The following is a 17,814-nucleotide window of genomic DNA, read 5'->3' on the forward strand; positions in this document are numbered from 1 at the left end:
GAAAGTTCTTTGAAAAGATTAACAGAATTCACAAAGAATTTGCTAGACTGACAAGGAAAAAAAGGTTCAAATTATTAAAATCAAGAATGAAAGAAGGACATAACTACTAAGCTATAGATATAAAAAGGATTATAAGGGACTATTATGAACAATGATATGCCAATAAATTAGATAACAGATGGAACAGAAAAATTCTTACGAAGACATAAAGTATCCGTTGTGAACTGCATGTGTCCCCCCAAAAAGATAAACTGAAGTCCTAGCCCCCGATCGCTGTGAATGTGGCTTTATTTGGAAATAGGGTCTTTGTAGACGTAATCTAGGTTATTAGAGTGGGCCCCAATCCAACAACCGGTGTCCTTTCAGGAAGGCCAGGTGACGACAGAGACACCCACGGGGAAGACGGCCAGGTGATACAGAGACAGGGATTAGGATGAGGCAGCTGTAAGCCAAGGAACGCCGAGGATTGCTGGCAACCACCGGAAACTTGGTAATAACACGGGCATTGACGGGGATTCTGGTGACAGCTCAGAGGAAGTGAGGTACAGCAGAGAAAGCTTCTATTAAGGAATACATACATTATCATGAACAGAATGCTGCTAGAAATATGGATGTGAAAAGTGTTTCTGATGAGACTTCACATGGAAATGTGGCGCTTGTTACCAGACACTAGAGGAAACATGATCTTTGTCATAAAGTGGCTAAATTACCTTCCAGTGCCGGGTGGCTAGTATCAAAATGGCAGATAATACCAAGTGTTGGTGAGGATGTGAAGAAATCGGAACGGAAAAGGGTGCAGCCCTCTGGAACACAGACTGGCAGTTTCTCACGAGGTTAAACACAGAGTGTTTATATGACCCAGCAATTCCACTCCCAAGTGTATACCCAAGAGAAAACCACACAGAAACGTGTACATGAATGTTCACAGCGGTATTATCCCTAAAGCCGAAACATGGAACTAACTAACTGCTCATCGGCTGATGAGTGGATAAATAATATGTGGTCTATCCATATAGTAGAACATCATTCAGGAATATGAAGGAATGAAGTACTAATACATGCTACCCCAGGTATGAACCTTAAAAACACGCTGGCTGAAAGAAGCCGGTCACAAAAGACATCACATGATTCCATTTATACGAAATGTCCAGAAGAGGCCAATCTATAGAGAAACAGGTTAGTGGTAGCCTACTGCTGGGGTGAACTGGTTTTGTTCTAAAATTTGGAGTAATTAAATGTTCTAAAATTGACTCTGGTGACAGTTGCACAGCCCTATGAATATTATTAAAAAACTATGTATGGTATATGAATATCTCAATAGAGCTGTTATTTAAAAAAAAAAAAAAGGGAAAAATAAGGCAGTAAATTGTGGATTGGTTAAAGAAAAAAATCACAATGTTGAAATAGAAGACCAGCCCAAGGCTGTTTACCAGAACAGGGGAAAAGAACAGAGATAAACATGGAAAGATGATTAATACATGATATTAGAATAGTTTCCAAACTTGAAAGATAAAGAAGGGAATCCACAAGCATCTAGGAAAATAATCAGATTAACTTCAAAGGGAGAAAACCGAGGTGGCTGCAGGCTTCTCTGCAAAACGAAATGCTGGAGCCACATCCCTGTCCTTGGAGGATAGATACTGGCCCCTCGCCCGCCTCAGGGGGCTGCTGTTTGTGTGAGAAAGAAATCACTGACTGGAGCTGTCTCAAAACGCCCACAACTGATGGAAGGCTACAAAATGGGTTATGAGAATTGCTTATTCTTTTGAAAGAGATCATCGATTCTGGAAAAAAAAAAAAAAAAAAAGACGGATAAAAACAAAACCATGATATTGTACTCTGTCCAATTACATTAATTAAAAAAAAAAAAATAACGGGCAGAAAGAAAACAAGTGGAAATAATATACCTTCGTCTTTCCCAACAGAAGTCAAGAATTATTTCCCTATTACTAATTTTGATAAGTATATTTAAATGATTCCTTTATTTATGTGCATCCAGCTTAAGAATGCTTTGAATCGCTTCAAAGTAATTGCTGCTGAAATAAAAACATCGCCTACCTTCCAAATCATGAAAAAAGAAATGTTTATACAGAAAAATAGAAATAAAGAGAAAACTGCAACGTATTGAAAACAAGATGAAACACAACAGTTTAAGAGTAAATGCAAAAGGGTTTAGATGTCTGAAGGAGAAAAGCTCTCAGGCTAGGCTAAAAAATAAACCGAAGAGGTGCTCCTTTCACCTAAAGAAATGACACGTAGTAATTTAAAAATAAAAGGGGTAAATATAACCAAGATCTATGGACGGATGGCAGGGATATCAAATTAAAACCACAAGATACCACCTCATAACATTTAGAATGGCTACTCTCAAAAAACGAACAAACAAACGAAACGAAACAAAACGAAACAAAAAATAACAAGTGTTGAGAGGAAGTTGAGAAATTAGAACCCTTGTGCACTGTGGGAATGTGAAATGATGCATCCGCTGTTGAAAACAGCGCAGTGGTTCCTCAAAAAAGAAAATTAAAATAGAATTACCACATGATCCTGCAATTCCATTTCTAGGTATAGCCCAAAGAGAAATGAAATCAAGGTCTCGAAGAGATATTTGAATACTCATGTTCATAGCAGCCCTGTTCACAATAGCGAAAACATGGCAGCAACCCAAGTGCCCACTGATAGATGAATGAGGATAAGCAAAATACAGTATCACACGCGCGCGCACGCGCGCGCACACACACACACACACACACACACACACACACACCACTGGACCCTTATTTATCCTTAAAAAGGAAGCAAGTTTTGACACATGCTACGACAATGAATGAACCTTGAGGGCATTATGCTAAATGAAATACATTAGTCACAAGAAGAAAACGACTATATTATCTCACACGTATGAGTTACAGAGTCAGATTCATAGAGACAGAAAGTAGAATGGTGGGTGCAGGGCTTGAGGGGAGCGGGGAAGGCGAGTTGCTGTTCAATGGGGTCAAAATCTCCAGTTTACAAGATGGAAAGACTTCTGGAGATGGGTGCTGGGGATAACTGCACCTTATTATGAATATATTTAATAGTAGTGAACTATTAAAAATGGTAGTTAAGGTAGCAAATTTTATGTTATATTTTACCACAATAAAAAAGTTGAAAAGAAAAGCGGGAATAGTAATATTCAAATTAGTTAAAGTATAAATCGATGCAAAGAGTGTTTTATATCGAAACACGAACCATTCAAAATAAAGACTGAGCTATAATGAAGTAATTGGTACCAGATTTGCTCTGGCCCAATATAAACGACTCAAAAAACTGGACAAAATATACACAACTGTTTTTAGAAACTAGACACCAGGCAGAGCAGGACTGTGAACCCTGAGAGAAGGAAGGGACCCGAGGAGGCTACGATGGCCGCAGATTACTGCCCAGAGGCATTTCCTAGACTGCAGAGCAGAACGTAATTGGGAAAGAAATGAAAGACACACAAAAAAAGAACAAAACTGACCTCCTAGAGCTTAAAAACACGTCTGAAATTAAAAGTTCACTGGCTGAGTTTAGTCAAAACCCAAAAAGAAAGATAAGTAAACTCGATGACAGCAAAAGAAACTATCCAAACTGAAGTTCAGAAAGAATGAAAGACAGAGAAGCCATGGACAGGAGCTCAGGGACCTGTGGGGTCATCTCCTAGGTTACGTATATTATACCCAGTGGTCTAATATACATGCAGTTGGAATCCAGGGTAGGAGAGAGGGTGACAGAAAATATAACTGAAAAAATAATTGCTTAGGTTTTTTTTCAAATTTGATATTTAGAAACCCAGAAATCCCAGAGTCTCGATGAACACCAAGCAGCATGAACATAAAGAAAACTGCACCAAGGTGCACCATAATCAAATTGCTGAAAATCAGGGATAAAGAGAAAATACTAAAAGCAGTCAGAGAAAAAGAAGACACGTTATGTACAGAATGAAGATAAGAATGACAATAAACTCGCTAGAAACAGTGCAACCCAGAAGACAATGGAACAGCATCTTTTAAACGCTGAAATAAGAGGACGGCTGAGCAGGTTCATCGATTTGCCCCTGCAGACCCTTCTTCTGCTCTCTACCTGTTTTCTGCCCCAGGAGGCTGACCCTTGTAGACTGCATCCACAGGCTCCCATGGCCACTAATTCTCCTTGGGCTAGGCCACAAGGAACGCTGGCAGGGGGTTACAGGGAGGGAGAGGAGAAAGGCTGAGATGTTTATTCCCAGGCTCCCTCCGAAGGAGTTGCTCTCAGGTGTAGGTCTTCACCCAAGGTCCCCTCCCAGCGGGCTGCCCTTCCCTCACTGCTCCCTGCCCCCAGGTTCCTGCACCCTCCCGCCCTCCCCCCTCTTCTGCCCACGGAAAGCAATGATGTTACATGTCACAAGCAATAACACTTGTGGTTTCCCCATATCCTGCCCATAGCTTGCAAACGATCAGCCACTGATTTAACCCAACTGGAGTGGCCCCCCGTTCCCTTTTATGTACCACGAGTTCATAAGTCATACACTCTAAAGATGTCATAATAAAACATCAAAATATATAAAGAAAAAATAAAACGAACAAGGCAAAATTGTTAAAAATGCAAGAAGAATGAACAAAGTCATAATTATGGAGTGTCTCCAATATTTGACTATCAATTTGTGATGATCAAGTAGACAAAAAAATAAGGACAGGGACAATTTGAATGACATAATTACAGAAGTGGAAATTAGTGAGAGACATACACAAACTTTTTCTCATGGAAATTTTCAACCACACGGAAAAGTAGAGACAACAGTATCATGAACCATGTGCCCACCTCTCAGCCACAAATATTAACGACACACATACAACCTTGTTTCAAATAGACCTATACCTGCTTCCCTCTCCCCAAGCAACTAGATTATTTTGAAGAAAATGACAGACATGATTTCATTTCACCTGAAAAATTCAATAGAAGACTCTAAATGTTCAAATACTTCATAATCACGCCCCCCCCCCCACAAAAAAAAAAAACCAACCTAGGATTCTTTCAGATAATTGGATAATGGACGTATATTGGATGTTGTAACCAATCAAGAGGCAACCAACCTTCCTTTCAAATGGCCATGAGATAGTTATGAAAATTTACCATATTCTAGACAATAAAGAAAGCCTTAATAAATTCCAAAATGTTGAAATTAGAGGTCATGTCCTCTGATTGCAATACAATCGAACAGAAAACAGCTTTACGTGCTTTCACTATTCAAAAAGAAAGGACTAAAAATGCCCTAGTCAATAAACCCTAGAAGTTGAAAAAAGCAAAGGACAGTAAGTAAAAGGAAAATAATATAAACGAAAGCAAAAAATAAATTCATTAGTAAGCAGAAAAACAAAAGAATTGATACAATCTGAGATCTGGTTCTTTGGAAGAAAACTCAATGAGTGGCCAATCTCTGTTACATGTTTGAAACTTTTTTGGGAGGAGAGGAAATCAAAATTTTTATGGAGGTAAAATTTACATACAATAAAGTTCACCAATCAATGAAATTCAATGAGTTTTAACATATGTACAAGTTTGTACTACCGCTACGATTACGAATTAAAACATTTCCATCATTCAAAAAGTTGCCTTCTCCCCTTTGCAATTGTTTGACTCTTTGGCTTCTACCTATTATCCCTGCAAATATTTTTTTTTCTGTCCCTTCCACCCATCTTTTTTAGGACTCCAATGGCACACGTGTTAGACTGCCTTATATTGTGCTGGCTGGGAAATTATTGCTTGGCTATCGCCATGGGAACACAGGCTATTACCTATGGGAACATAACATTCTAACAATAAGCTTTGTGCTTCTGTATCCCTGCTTGCACACCTGACCTGTGGGTCGACAGGTAATGAATAGAAGCAAAATAGACCTTTGTGTTTAGACAGAATGAACAATGGGATTTTGGGCTTAAAAACCCTGTACCTCTACAACTCAGGGCTGCTTAATTTGGGGTCTGCGTACCCCTGGCAGACCCAGCTGTCTGAAAAAAGAGTGCGTTCCCTATAACTCACTGAGTTCTGGTGGTCCGTGTGTCTTTCGGGGGCTGGCGGCTACGATATCATCTCACACATCACTGACGCTCAGTTCCTTTGAAACTTTTCAGAATAAAATATTGGACAGAAAAGATGATTCAAGAGTATGTTCCACAAATAGACCAAAGAATAAATTTTAATCGTCATTAAAGAATTACCTCAAAGAATGCAAAGTCCCAGGCCAGGGAGATTTGTTGAAAGAAGAGTGAATCTCAGGGGTTCAGGAGAGACTGAAAATCCACCAAATTCACTTTATATTGGCCAATTAAGAACAAAACAAGGAAGTCCAGTCTGTCCATCACTTCTTCTTACCCATGGAATTATACAAAACAGAAATATCAGGGGTGTAAACTGGGCAGGCGATAACCGGATTGGGCTTATTTCAGAGGATCTGATAGCTCCTTTAAGGAAACCTAAGAGAATCAACTGAAAACTGACTAGGGTAAATGAAAGAATTTGGTCATAGTTTTCGTGGACCAGCAGTAACCCGACAGAAGGCGGGGACAAGGTCATATTCACAAGCAACCACAGGCGGCTTCCCCACAGGACCCTCTGGAGCTGTGCCCCTTGTTAACAGGCTTGCTGTCAACCTCCTCGGCCTGCTGCCCCCCATGGCCTCTCTCATCTCATAACGCCACGGGTCAGCACCGCCCCCAATCCTCCAATTCTTTCCCAGCTTCATTACCCTTCTCCCAACTCAGGTCTGGTGCCACTGTGCCTCCATCATATCCACAGGGACAAAATCGAACACGCTGACAAGCTGCCCTCTCCACAGCTGCATCTATTTGCTGGGGGCTGGAGGACGATCCCCAGGACACAGACAAAGGTGCCCCAGAAAACTCCTGATCTCAACACCGGCTAACTCTCCCCCTTGGCAAACTCCCATTTGCAACTTCTTCCTTTCACTCTGAAGGGAAACTTCCATGAGGGTCTGAGAAAAAGACATGAGACAAAGCACTCTGCGGCCACCTGCACCCCCGCCCCTCCCCTCCAGACACCCTGGAGTCTGGGCCCCTGCCCCCTCTCAGGGCGCATGGTACTACCCCCCCGCCTCAGCCCTCCTTGTCAGCTTACACCACCATGTCCCCTGGACGCTGAGCCTCCTGGCCTCCCGCTCGGTTCCCCCCTCACTCCCACCAGGCTTGTGCCAAGAACCCCAGGATCTCGTTATTACGTCCCGATGGTCAGTTTGGAGCCTGGCCTCCCTGGGGTATCTCACCCCGGTGACCGCCACGCCTCCTCTCTGCCCTGATTTTCACAATGCCCATCCGCCTAGTTCCCTTCCACCTCACTGGCTGCCCATCCGCAGCCTCCTCCACAGCCCTTTAAATGCTGGGGCTCCCCGGGCCTTTGTCCTGGGTCCCGCTTTTCCTCCCTCAGCCACTTCATCCATCCCACAGTCTCAAATACCATGTCTGTGGGGGATGCCCAAGCCCCAACTTCTCCTTGGAGATCAGACTGGCTCGTGGGCACTGGCTCTTGAATATCTCCCAGGAAGTTCTTCCAGGACATTTTTAGTGAGCACCTACTGCGTGGTGAACGAAGCAGACCTAGCGCCTACCCTCACGCGAGCCCATCACCTTCCTCGGCCCAGAACCCCAGGGCCTAGAAACCTGGAGTCAAGCTGGATGCTTTTCTCCCCCTCGTCCGCCAGCCAGAAATCATCAGGTTCTAACGCTTAACCAGGATCTTGGTGCCCAGGACCCGGCCCAACGCAGGCTCCACAAATATGTGGTGAATAAATGAACGAACATCCCTCAAACCCTCTTTCACGGCTGCCGCCCGAGTTCCAGATGTCACCACCTCACTGGGCCCCTCACCGCAAGCACCTCTAGCTCATCCCCCGACCTGATGCGAACAAAAGCATTCCCTACACCAGCTGGGGTGATCTTTCTAAGATTCAAATCCCATCTCACTGGCAACTTCCACTGCAGGCACTGGTGGACTAGACTGTTTCGGACTAATCCTCCAGGGAGAGCAACTAGGGAAGCCAGAGAGGAAAACATTTTTGGTCTGTTCGCTGTCGTCATAGAGCTACGAGGCAGAGAGGACTCGGGAGCCAAGATCTTGGAGTGATGGGACGCTCCAAAGAGGTGAACCTGACGGATAGCATCACCCTTCCCTTCGCGGTCTCGCTGATTGGACAGTGGCTGTTGGAAGGATGAGGAGCCAGAGGGTGGGGGAAATGGGTGAAGGGATCGAAGGCACGAACTGGCGGTTACGAGATAAATAAGTCCTGGGAATGCGGTGCACGACACGGCGACTCTGGTCGATGGTGCTGTATTCTACATCTGAAAGCGGCCGAGAGCGCAGATCTTACGCATTCTCACCACACGCACACATTTTATAACTATGCGAGGTGAAGGAGATCAACTAAATTCACCGTGGCGATCATTTAGGGATATTTACGTGTATCAAAGCATCGTGTCGTACACCTTAAACTAGCATAATGTTACACGTCAATGGCATCTGAACGAAGCTGGGGGGAAAAGAAGGAGGAGGCGAGGAAGGAGAGGCAGAAGTCGGCGGAGCCGTCGGCGGTCTCGGGCTGATGGGACAGAAAAATGAGCCGCTTGGGGCCCACAAGCTTTTCCATCAGGAAACTCTAGGAGGAGGACCTGAGAGCTGAGTGGCCCCCACGAAGATTAGAATGCAGCTTTATCCCTGCGTAGACTGAGGGACCCTGCCCCAACTGCCTGCCATGATGCTTTCGGGAGAAAGAGAACACTAACCGGAACCTCAAATTATTTTCACAATTGTTCATACAAAATGCCCACCCAGGGACACCAAAAAGAACGGCCAGGACTCACTCAAAAATGACCAGGGATGCGTCATACCGGAATACGTGAAGAACTCCTAAAAATCAATACGAAAAAGGCAGACGATCCAATGGGGGTGGTGGGGGGAATACAAGACCTCACGAAAGACATCGAATGGCTAATAAACATAGTAGAAAACTGCCCTAATCAGCAGTGTGTTACTGGTGCATAAACAGATACATAAATCATATGTAAAAATTTAAAATAAAAGTAGGTAAAAAAAAAATCAACAGAAAAAGGACAGCTAGATGGTTAGCGGTAAAAACAAGTTGATTGGGGAAAGATGACATTTAAGGCTCATGTCAGAACATCAAAATAAATTCCGGCTGATCTAGACAGTCAGATGTAAAAGAAGGGAAAGGAGGGGAGGAAGGAAGGAGGGAGGGAGAGATCAAAACCCTAAAACCTGAAGAAAGGTTAGGGAGACGGCTCCCCGTGACCCTGGGCACTGTCGCCGGGCCAAGAGGGAAGGGCTGACGATTACCGCGTCGATCTCGTTGAGGACTTTCCACTGCTCGTAGGGCACGCCCAGCGCCTCGGCCGTCTGGATCGTCCTCTTCATCTGGCTCGTCCAGACCTTCAGGTCCTTGATGTTCTGATCGCTGATGAACTGGGCCAGACTCTTGGCAAACTGAAACACATCACGAGCAAGTTCAGGCCCCGCGGCCACAGGGTACGCGAGGTCATCGTGCCCGGCCTCGGAGAGCAGGCTTGGTCAAAAGGATGAGCCAGCCTCACAGGCACACCCGCACCTGCGAGTCCTGTTCTTATGCATTCTTCCCAGAACCCGAGTGTGGTTCCAGTGTGGTCCGTTAGGTCCCCCGCCATCGATCCCTGCCCCCACCGGCCACATGCCCTCGGCTGTACGACTGCCCCGCTAAGGCTTCGGTATCTCCCCAGGGCTCAGGTCACTCCCAGAATGCCGTGCTTCTCTGAGGAAAGAGTCTCAGCTGGAGACAGCTCACATGGAAGCCAGAGATCCAGGCATCTGCTTGGTGTCTGGCGACCTTCCTTACACGATGGGAAGATTCTAGACTGACGGTCATCCAACGTGAGGATCACACATTAGCTACGAGAGCTGGAGCCCAGCCTTCGTGCACACACATACACACACCGGCCGCCCAGGGGTCCCAATGCACAGACACACACACAGGCACTGACCTCCCTGCCCCGGGGAGACAGTCCTGGGTCCCCTCCGATCCGGCCCTTGAGGTTGAGCTCACTCTCACCGTGCCGGCACAGGTAGATGGAGCGGGGAGTGACATGGATGTTCATGAGGTAATAGACGATGCGACTCTGGATGTGGTCCGCGACGCGGTTCACCACGTAGCTCTGCCCCACGTCCATGATCTTGATGTAGGACAGGTCCCTTTTCCGAAGGAAGGCAGAGAGAGGCCTGTGAGTGGACCCGGGGCCACCGGGGGCACATCCTGCCAGCCACGGGAACTGGCGGCGGAGCCTCGCGCCTCCGCCCACCAGGCGCGCCGGCGCCGCGCACGTGACGGGCGTGAGGCGGGGGCGACGTGGCACGTGCGACGCGCACACAGGCCCCCGGGAGGTGCTCGGCACCTGTCGTGCTCCCGAAAGGCGGCAGACATCTAAAGTGCGGGGTCGGCCTTGCCACTCTGTGACGCCAGCCTCTGCCGGACCCCTCTCGTCTACCTCTCACCTCTCGGCGCACTGTCTGTGAGGTGGACAAGAGCCATTTTTTCCAGGATTGAGCTGGGAGCAGCTGGCAAACGCCCCTCCCCTCCACCCCTCCCAGTCAGCCACTGACTTTTCCTTCTGCCAAGGAACGCTCCCCTAGAACCCAGCCTGGGGCATCCGTGTGCGCCCAGCGGCCCTGCCCCCCACCAGGCAGCGGGCGGGTGAGGCGCGAAGCACGGGAGGACGCCGCTGGGTGCTGGCGGCCGCTGCACGGGAGGACGCCGCTGGGTGCTGGCGGCCGCTGCACGGGAGGACGGTGCTGGCGGCAGCGCCGATGAGCCCAGCTCGGCCGCGCTCCCTGCCCTGGGCCTGTGTGCGAGACACGCTGCAGAGCTGCAGAGCTCACTCGTCCGCTTGTGTCTGCAGAGGGGGCGGGGGCGGCAGGTGTGGTTTCTCAGGCGCTGCGCCTGGGCTCGGCCCGGAGCCCCGCCCCGCGGATGCTCTCATCCGAGTCCTCACTGTCTGGGCCCTGGGACCTGAGTTTAGGGTTAGGGGTGTTACACAGACACCACCAATGAAGACACCAGCAACGTTTACTGGCGAATCCGACAGGAGCTGGTCCAGACCAGCCCGTGTCCCGCAGTCACACGACAGAATCACGAGGAGACGCGCTGGGCGGGGGAGACCAGGGGACACACCGAAACCACAGGAAGGCCGTGCAGCCCCAACCGGTTCGGGCTGGCTGCAGGGCCCGGCCGGACTCACGGCCGGTCCAGAAGTCCAGACCCCGGACACCCCCCTCTACCCCCTCCGTTTGTGTTGCTTGGTGCCTGAGTATTACATATTCTTATGCAATTATAAATGACCCAAGCACAAAGATGTATCCCAGGCTTTCCACTCAATGCATGACATATACCTTCCCACCTCTCGTTAGCATGGTTTATACAGACTGTGTAATACTTTACCACGGGGTCACACTGTTACCTAGCCACTGCCCCACTTATGTAAGACAGGACTTGGCGAACTATGGCCAGCAAGTCAAATTCGGCCTCGGTAAACACGATCCACCCATTTATCTACTTAAGGTCTGAGTTCCCTCTGCACTGCAATGGCAGAGCTGACTGTATGCCCCAAAGCCTAAAACATTTACTACCCGACCCTTTGGAGAACAAGTTTGCTGCTGGCTGCTCTGAGGGCCCCAGGTGAATGTCACCTTATGGGCCTAAAGAACCCTCTCCACCCACCACTCATTGGCACCACTGTCCCCTTCTCAAAACAGACTGTGCTTTTAAAGAGCACGTCATGTTAGCAAATGCCTGCGGGAGGACCCCCTGTGCATAAATCAGGCTTGATCTTATGACAGAAGAGTAAAGAATTCTGACTCTCAGAGCTCCAGATGAGGCAACAGCTCCTGCGAGTCACCTCGGGCGCATGACTTCTGCCCCAAGGAAAGAAACAAAGACGGTCAGACCACCTCTGCCTCGGCCACCACCATGGGGAGCCCCAAGGAGGCAGCTGAGTGGGGCCCCCATCCCCATCAGAGCTGTAGGACACAGGATCCCTCACTCACCTGTCCAGGTCCTCATCCAGAGACTCGTACGAATTCTCGTAGCACTCGATGCGCCTCATGAAATCCTCTGTGGCTTCGTCACTGTCACGGTTGACATAGTCAGGGCTGCCCAGTTTCACTTGCTGCCGGAGCCATGCACAGAGCAAGGGCGTGTCAAGGCTGGAGGCCGGGCAGGGCCAGAGACCAAGGAGAATGCTGGGCGGGAGGCCAGGCCAAGGCTGGGGAGGGGGGCGATGGCCCGGGGGGCTGGTCCCTGGTCCAAGTTCCCACATTGGTGCTAAGAGAGTGTTAACGGCACCCTCAGGTTGGAGTCCCTCGCCCTGTGGGACATGGGGAGATGAGGCCAGAGGGATGAGGGGCCTGGCGACCCTCCCCACCCAAACTATCTCCCCCTCCCCACCCAAACTATCTCCCGCAAATCAGGTGTACACTCCTGGGATAAACAGGGGGTAAGGGAGAGGGGTCAAGATTCTTTCTCTTTCAAATACAAACACCGGCCCTCACCCCACTCCTCTCCCCAGAGGCTGAAGTGCCTCTCCCCTCGTCTAGGGGATTCTGAGAGGAAGGGAAGAGGAGGGAGCAGGAATGAACGCCCCCAGTGACACGACCCCACAGGAGAGGTTTTCGGGGGTGCAGGCTCACCTGACCCAGCATTCCACTGCCTCCCACCCCCCCACCCCAAGGTTCAGGAGACCAAATTAAGGTCGGCCCAGGCATTGGCCAAAAAGCTGGAGAGGGACCTCACCGTCCCAGGCCACCTTCACTGTTCTGCTGTCCCCATAAGGTCAGCTGTGCCACTCACCACGATGTTAGCGGCTATGACCTCGGGATCCACGCAGATGGACTCAACAAAGAAGGTCTGCGGCGAGCACCAGGGTGGGCCGGAGGGAACAGAGCACAGACACGTTCAGGGCTCTGGGCCTGGCTCCACGGAGCCCTGCCCCACTGAGGGCCACGCCGAGCAGCCGGTTTGGGGGTGGGGGCAGGGTCCAGAAGCATGGAACCAAAGCAGGTGCCGCCCTACCCAGGACTCTCCCGCCGAGACCCTGGCCGCCCCGGAAAGAAGACTACAGGGGGGAAAGAAAAATGCACCCCCTCTCATCCCAGGCCGACGTGAGGGCCCAATGCCCTGCTGGCATGAGAGGCCAAAACGTGCCACGGCCCAGCCGAGGAGGTGAGCCAACCGGGTCTCACCTTGTAGCCGTTCTGTTCCCCGAAATTAAAGATGGTCCCTCTCCGTTCTCGGGTGGTATTTGTCGCATCAAAAACCTAGGACCAAACTGGGGTTAACTTGGCCTCTGGCCCTGGAGAAGGCAAGAGGCCACTGACTGCCGCAGTACAGGGTCAGGATTTCTCAGCTGCTGCCCAGGCCACCCACCTGGCCAGTCTCCTTTAGGCCTGCGAGGGCTTCGTTGCTCCTCCCCTTCCTTGGGGAGCCCGCCCCAAGGAAGTCGAAGGAGTGGGTGCCTTGCTCCCAGCCCGGCGGCAAGCCCCTGGCACGGAGGAATGCACTCAGCACTGCTCTGTATACAGCAGGCACTCAATCCATTTTTGATCAACAGGTCTTCCAGGGAAAGCGGTTAATCCTGGAGAAGTGAACCCACGTGTATTTCCACTCCATCCTGAGACCCCAGGATGGGAACGGACGATCAAGAGAACAGGAGAAAGACAGGAGAGAAATGGGAGATGTCGACCAAAAGCGTGAGGCAGGTAGACACATGGTGACCGACTCAGAAGTGGAGGAAACCAAACGGAAACCCTCGCCCACCAGGGCGCACCTGCTCACGCAGAAGCGGGACGCTCAGGCCCAGGGGCACGGGCGTCTCTGGCGAAAGGGAAAACGGTGTGCAGGAAATGGGAGGACCGGCCGGCCGAGCAACCAAGAGCTGGTGGAGCCCCAGGCACCGTGCGCGCCCCGCCCGGCCGGCGCCGTCTGCCTGGCGCTGGCGCAGGCCCCCTCGCGGGCCGCCTGCTCACCCGCAGGTCCCAGCGGCTTTCAGGGCACTCCGTTTTCAAAAGGGCATCCCACCGGGACTCACTGGACGCTCTAGCAAAACTGCTAACGCAAAACACAGACACTAAAACAATAAAAAGAACTTCAAGAAAATGGAGACGGGCATGAACAGAAGGAAACGTCAAAAAACACATCATGATCTAAGGAGAGAGGACACTCTAATAACCAAGAAATCACAGCAGAGTTCTAAAAGGTTGGAATGCTCAGAGAACGAAGTATTTCACATTTTGAAATTAAAATGTGAGTGCAGAAAGTTTTTTAAAAATTCCACCAAATACTTTTAAGATACTGTTGAGGAAATCTCTCTAGAAGGAGGACAAAAAAGACAAAGAGAGAAAATAAGGGGGAAAAGGATAAAATTAGGGATCAACCCTAGCATGCAGCCACCAGGAGTTCTGGGAAAAGCAGCTCTGAAAATGGGAATGAAGTGAGGAATCAATCGTCAGAAAGTGACAGGTTTATGCAAATAATGACGTTCGACAATGTCTCTGACTTGCTGGACAAAGATTCCTGCCAGAAAGGGTCCCTGGCCCCAGAATGGTGTTGAAGAGAAGATGCACCACAAGATATATCACCCTGAAGACCCTACGGGCTTCCCCTGAGGAGGGGCCGTGAGAAGCCCCCAGCTCCCTCCAAGAGACAAAACTTTTAGGAAGATCAGCCAATCAGAATGACAGTGAACTTTTCCACAGGCATGCTAGAAGCCATAATATAAGGGAGCAATGTTGTGGAAATTCAAAGGGGAAAGTACTTCCCACCTAGAATTCTATACCCAACCAGCGAATGTAAAAATAAAAAGAGACGTTTCTAGACATGCAAGATCTCATGAAATTTACTTCCCAAGTACCTTTCTCAGAAAGCTATTAGAGGATGTGCTCCAACAAAACTAGCCAGTAAACCACAGAAAAGGAAGACAATAGATCCAAGAGCAGGGCATTCAAGCCAGGAGGAAAGAGAAGGGAATTCCCAGGTGACAGCTGTGCCACAGACCTAGAGGGCTCTGATCCAGATGGAGCTAGGGTACAGGGCAGTGCAGGAGGCACGCCTCCAAGAGGAAACAGGAAGGGCAAAAGTTCCTGTGTTTGATTGCATAGGGGTGGGGTAGTGTCCTTTCCCACAGATATCCTCGCTCAGCCTTGCTTGTCCCAACCTTCCGCCTGACTAGAGGGGCTAACACACAGGCAGACTTCCCTTACCCGGGATTCAGCTGGTGCCTGGAACAGCCACTAAACGTGGGGCAGGATTCTCTCTAAACCGGGAGAAATCGCACTCACTGAAGATGTAGGTAACTCGATCCCTCTAACCTCTAAGGTGGCCAGAAATGTGAGAATTCTGAGGAAAGTCCTGACGGGTCAAAGGCAACGACAAAGCCTGGAAGAAACTCAGCCTACGTCCAGCCTCTGGCTTCCTCCTGCATAGCACCTGCGACTTCCTCCCGGGGCCGGCGCCCAGGCGCATCCAGGCCACACACCCCTTGCCTTCCCCTCCAGAGGCCTGGTAAGCAAAGGGGTAGATGTGTGTGGGCTCCCACAGGTCACTCTCGGACGTCACCAGGGTATCACACTCACCGCCACATGTCCCCCCTCCTCGCTAAGGAAGCGCCGGACGTCACGGAGGGCTGCCAGGGCACACTGCCTTCAGGGGAGAAAACACAGGGTCAGCCAGCACCCGACCCTGGCTGCGGGAGGGCAGTTGAGTCAGGGACACTCATACCGCAGGCAGGACAGGGGACCCTTCTCTCTTTTTAAGGTTTCTCTTTTCTTGAGATGATTTTCACTGTTTTGCTAACTCTGCTTCTTCAGAGTAGAAGGCCATGTGTCCCTGGCCATTGGGAATAATTCTGAAGTATCACCTTTCTGAATTTTCCCTTTTGGTCTTATCGTGTACAAGTCCAAGCGGCCATTTTGCCATATTCATGACTTCTAACTGTCATGCCTTTTCCCTGGTTATCAAAATAAGCACTTTTAAAACAGACACTGCCTTGTGTGTGTATCAGGGGCTGATGGTGGGAAGAGGGGAGACACTACCACTGGCCCCCCAGCAATATTAAGCTTACTATTCCATTTTCTTTCCTAGATGAGAGAACTCCCCAAACCATCCCTTCTGGAAGAGGGTGCTGTGTCTCTGCCTCTTACACCCATGTCAATGTCCCTCTGGGAGACAAAATCCTCACAACTGACCAGCGACTACACTGCATTCAAAACATCTCCGCCTTTTCGTCGGCTGCTGCAAAATGGATTGGCACGTAGAAGGATCTTTCTACTTTCATCCATCTCTCCTATAAGGTCCAGAGATATAGAAATCACTTTGGTTTTTTATCTACAGCCCTCACCTTTTCAATGTAAGAGTAAATTCGATCTCCCACATTTGATCTTCAGATCTTGTGTGTAAACCCCCAGGGCATCCAAGGACTGTGTGCTGGGGACCGTCACCAGGTCAGCGTGCCCAAGGATGGAGGCAGCCTGCTGGGGTCCCGGGGAAGTCAGCAGCGGAGCTGAGTTTGGATCGCTGAAAGGAACAACTCTCTCTCCCTGTGCCCCAGTGGCTCCTTCAATTAAAACCTCAAAGTGCTTTCTTCTTTGGCCAAAAGACCTGAATTCTGAGTCCAGGAAACAGGCATTGCCGAGCCATTTCCTGCCACTCGCAGTTGGAGTCTCATATCCTGGGCTGAGACCACCTGTGAGGGCTGCTCTGACTGAGGCCCTACCACCTGGGAGGGGTCTCAGGGCCCCAGGGGAAATGCTAGCGGAAGAGCCTGGGAGCCAGGGTGTGCAGGGGCGCGGATGTGAATGGGTACACACGTGCATGCATCTACATGTATGTGTGTGTGTGCGCCCACATATGTGTGTGCAAGTCTGTGAGTATGCATGTGAGTGTGACTGGGTTTGCCACGAGTGTGTGTGCGATACAACAAATGTATTTGGTCTTTGCCCCAGGTTCCTGGCACAGAACTCCTAAAACCCTTGGGATTTCTGGAGTGAGAGGAGTGTCTTATTATTCATAAGGAGCCCCTCTGGACCACACTGATGCGCACATGTATGAATGCCCACGTACACATGGGGTGTGTACACACGCCTTCGTGTGGTATGTGCGCATGTATGAGAGTGCTTGGTGTGTACTTAAGCATATACCCACGTGAGCACACAGGGTGAGCACATGCGTGTACATGCCCACACACGTGCCAAGAGATGTGCGAGGGTGTGTGTACTTGCCTCTGTGTGTGCTGTATGATCGCGAATGGCACGCGCATGAAGTATTTACATGTGTATGTGTCCACGTGTGTGTATACTCACATCTCACACGTATAGTGTAACTGTGCGCACACGGGTTTGTATATGTGTATAAATCCACGCATACCTAGGAAAGGGGTGTGCATATTGGCTCATGTGTGGTATGAGACTGTGGCACGAGTATGAATGTGCCTGACAGCGTACACGCGTGACCTGCACGTGCATGCATGACTGACCTGCTTTTTACTAGAGCTTCCACTGTACCTAGTACTCGGGACAGATCTCAATACCGTGCACCTCTAGGGACCTCGACAGTGCGTGAGTACACAGGCCGCTGGGAAACGCAGCCTTCCCTTCCCATTTTTAACAAGCCCGATGCTTTTATTTTGCCAGTTCTCTGTGGGACATTTTGGGCCGGTGAATGGGAAATGGCCAGGTGGCCCAGTGGCCAGAACCGGGCTGTGAATACATGAG

General features: G+C 49.6%; 1 protein-coding gene across 10 annotated transcripts in view; it reads right to left on the reverse strand.

Annotated features, from left to right (window-relative positions):
* The window catches only part of PFKFB4 (6-phosphofructo-2-kinase/fructose-2,6-biphosphatase 4), a 35,876-nt gene that overhangs the window by 7,556 nt on the left and 10,506 nt on the right, over nt 1–17,814 (reverse strand). For 8 of the 10 annotated variants that reach the window (XR_004950625.1, XR_004950626.1, XM_016149854.2 and 5 more), the window contains exons 4-9: nt 15,679–15,745; nt 13,291–13,365; nt 12,899–12,955; nt 12,097–12,218; nt 10,041–10,248; nt 9,364–9,510 (exon numbers count right to left, since the gene is read on the reverse strand). Coding sequence is in view for 8 of the 10 variants with exons in the window: in XM_016149854.2 (XP_016005340.1) it covers nt 9,364–9,510; nt 10,041–10,248; nt 12,097–12,218; nt 12,899–12,955; nt 13,291–13,365; nt 15,679–15,745 (676 nt within the window). In the remaining 2 variants the exon portion in view is untranslated. Of the gene's footprint in view, nt 1–9,363; nt 9,511–10,040; nt 10,249–12,096; nt 12,219–12,898; nt 12,956–13,290; nt 13,366–13,474; nt 13,627–15,678; nt 15,746–17,814 lie in introns of those variants that run through there. The other 2 variants (XM_016149858.2, XM_036220036.1) reach the window with 2 other exon arrangements.

The sequence above is a fragment of the Rousettus aegyptiacus genome, unplaced genomic scaffold (assembly GCF_014176215.1).
Source record: "Rousettus aegyptiacus isolate mRouAeg1 unplaced genomic scaffold, mRouAeg1.p scaffold_m13_p_4, whole genome shotgun sequence".
NCBI classification, from domain to species: domain Eukaryota; kingdom Metazoa; phylum Chordata; class Mammalia; order Chiroptera; family Pteropodidae; genus Rousettus; species Rousettus aegyptiacus.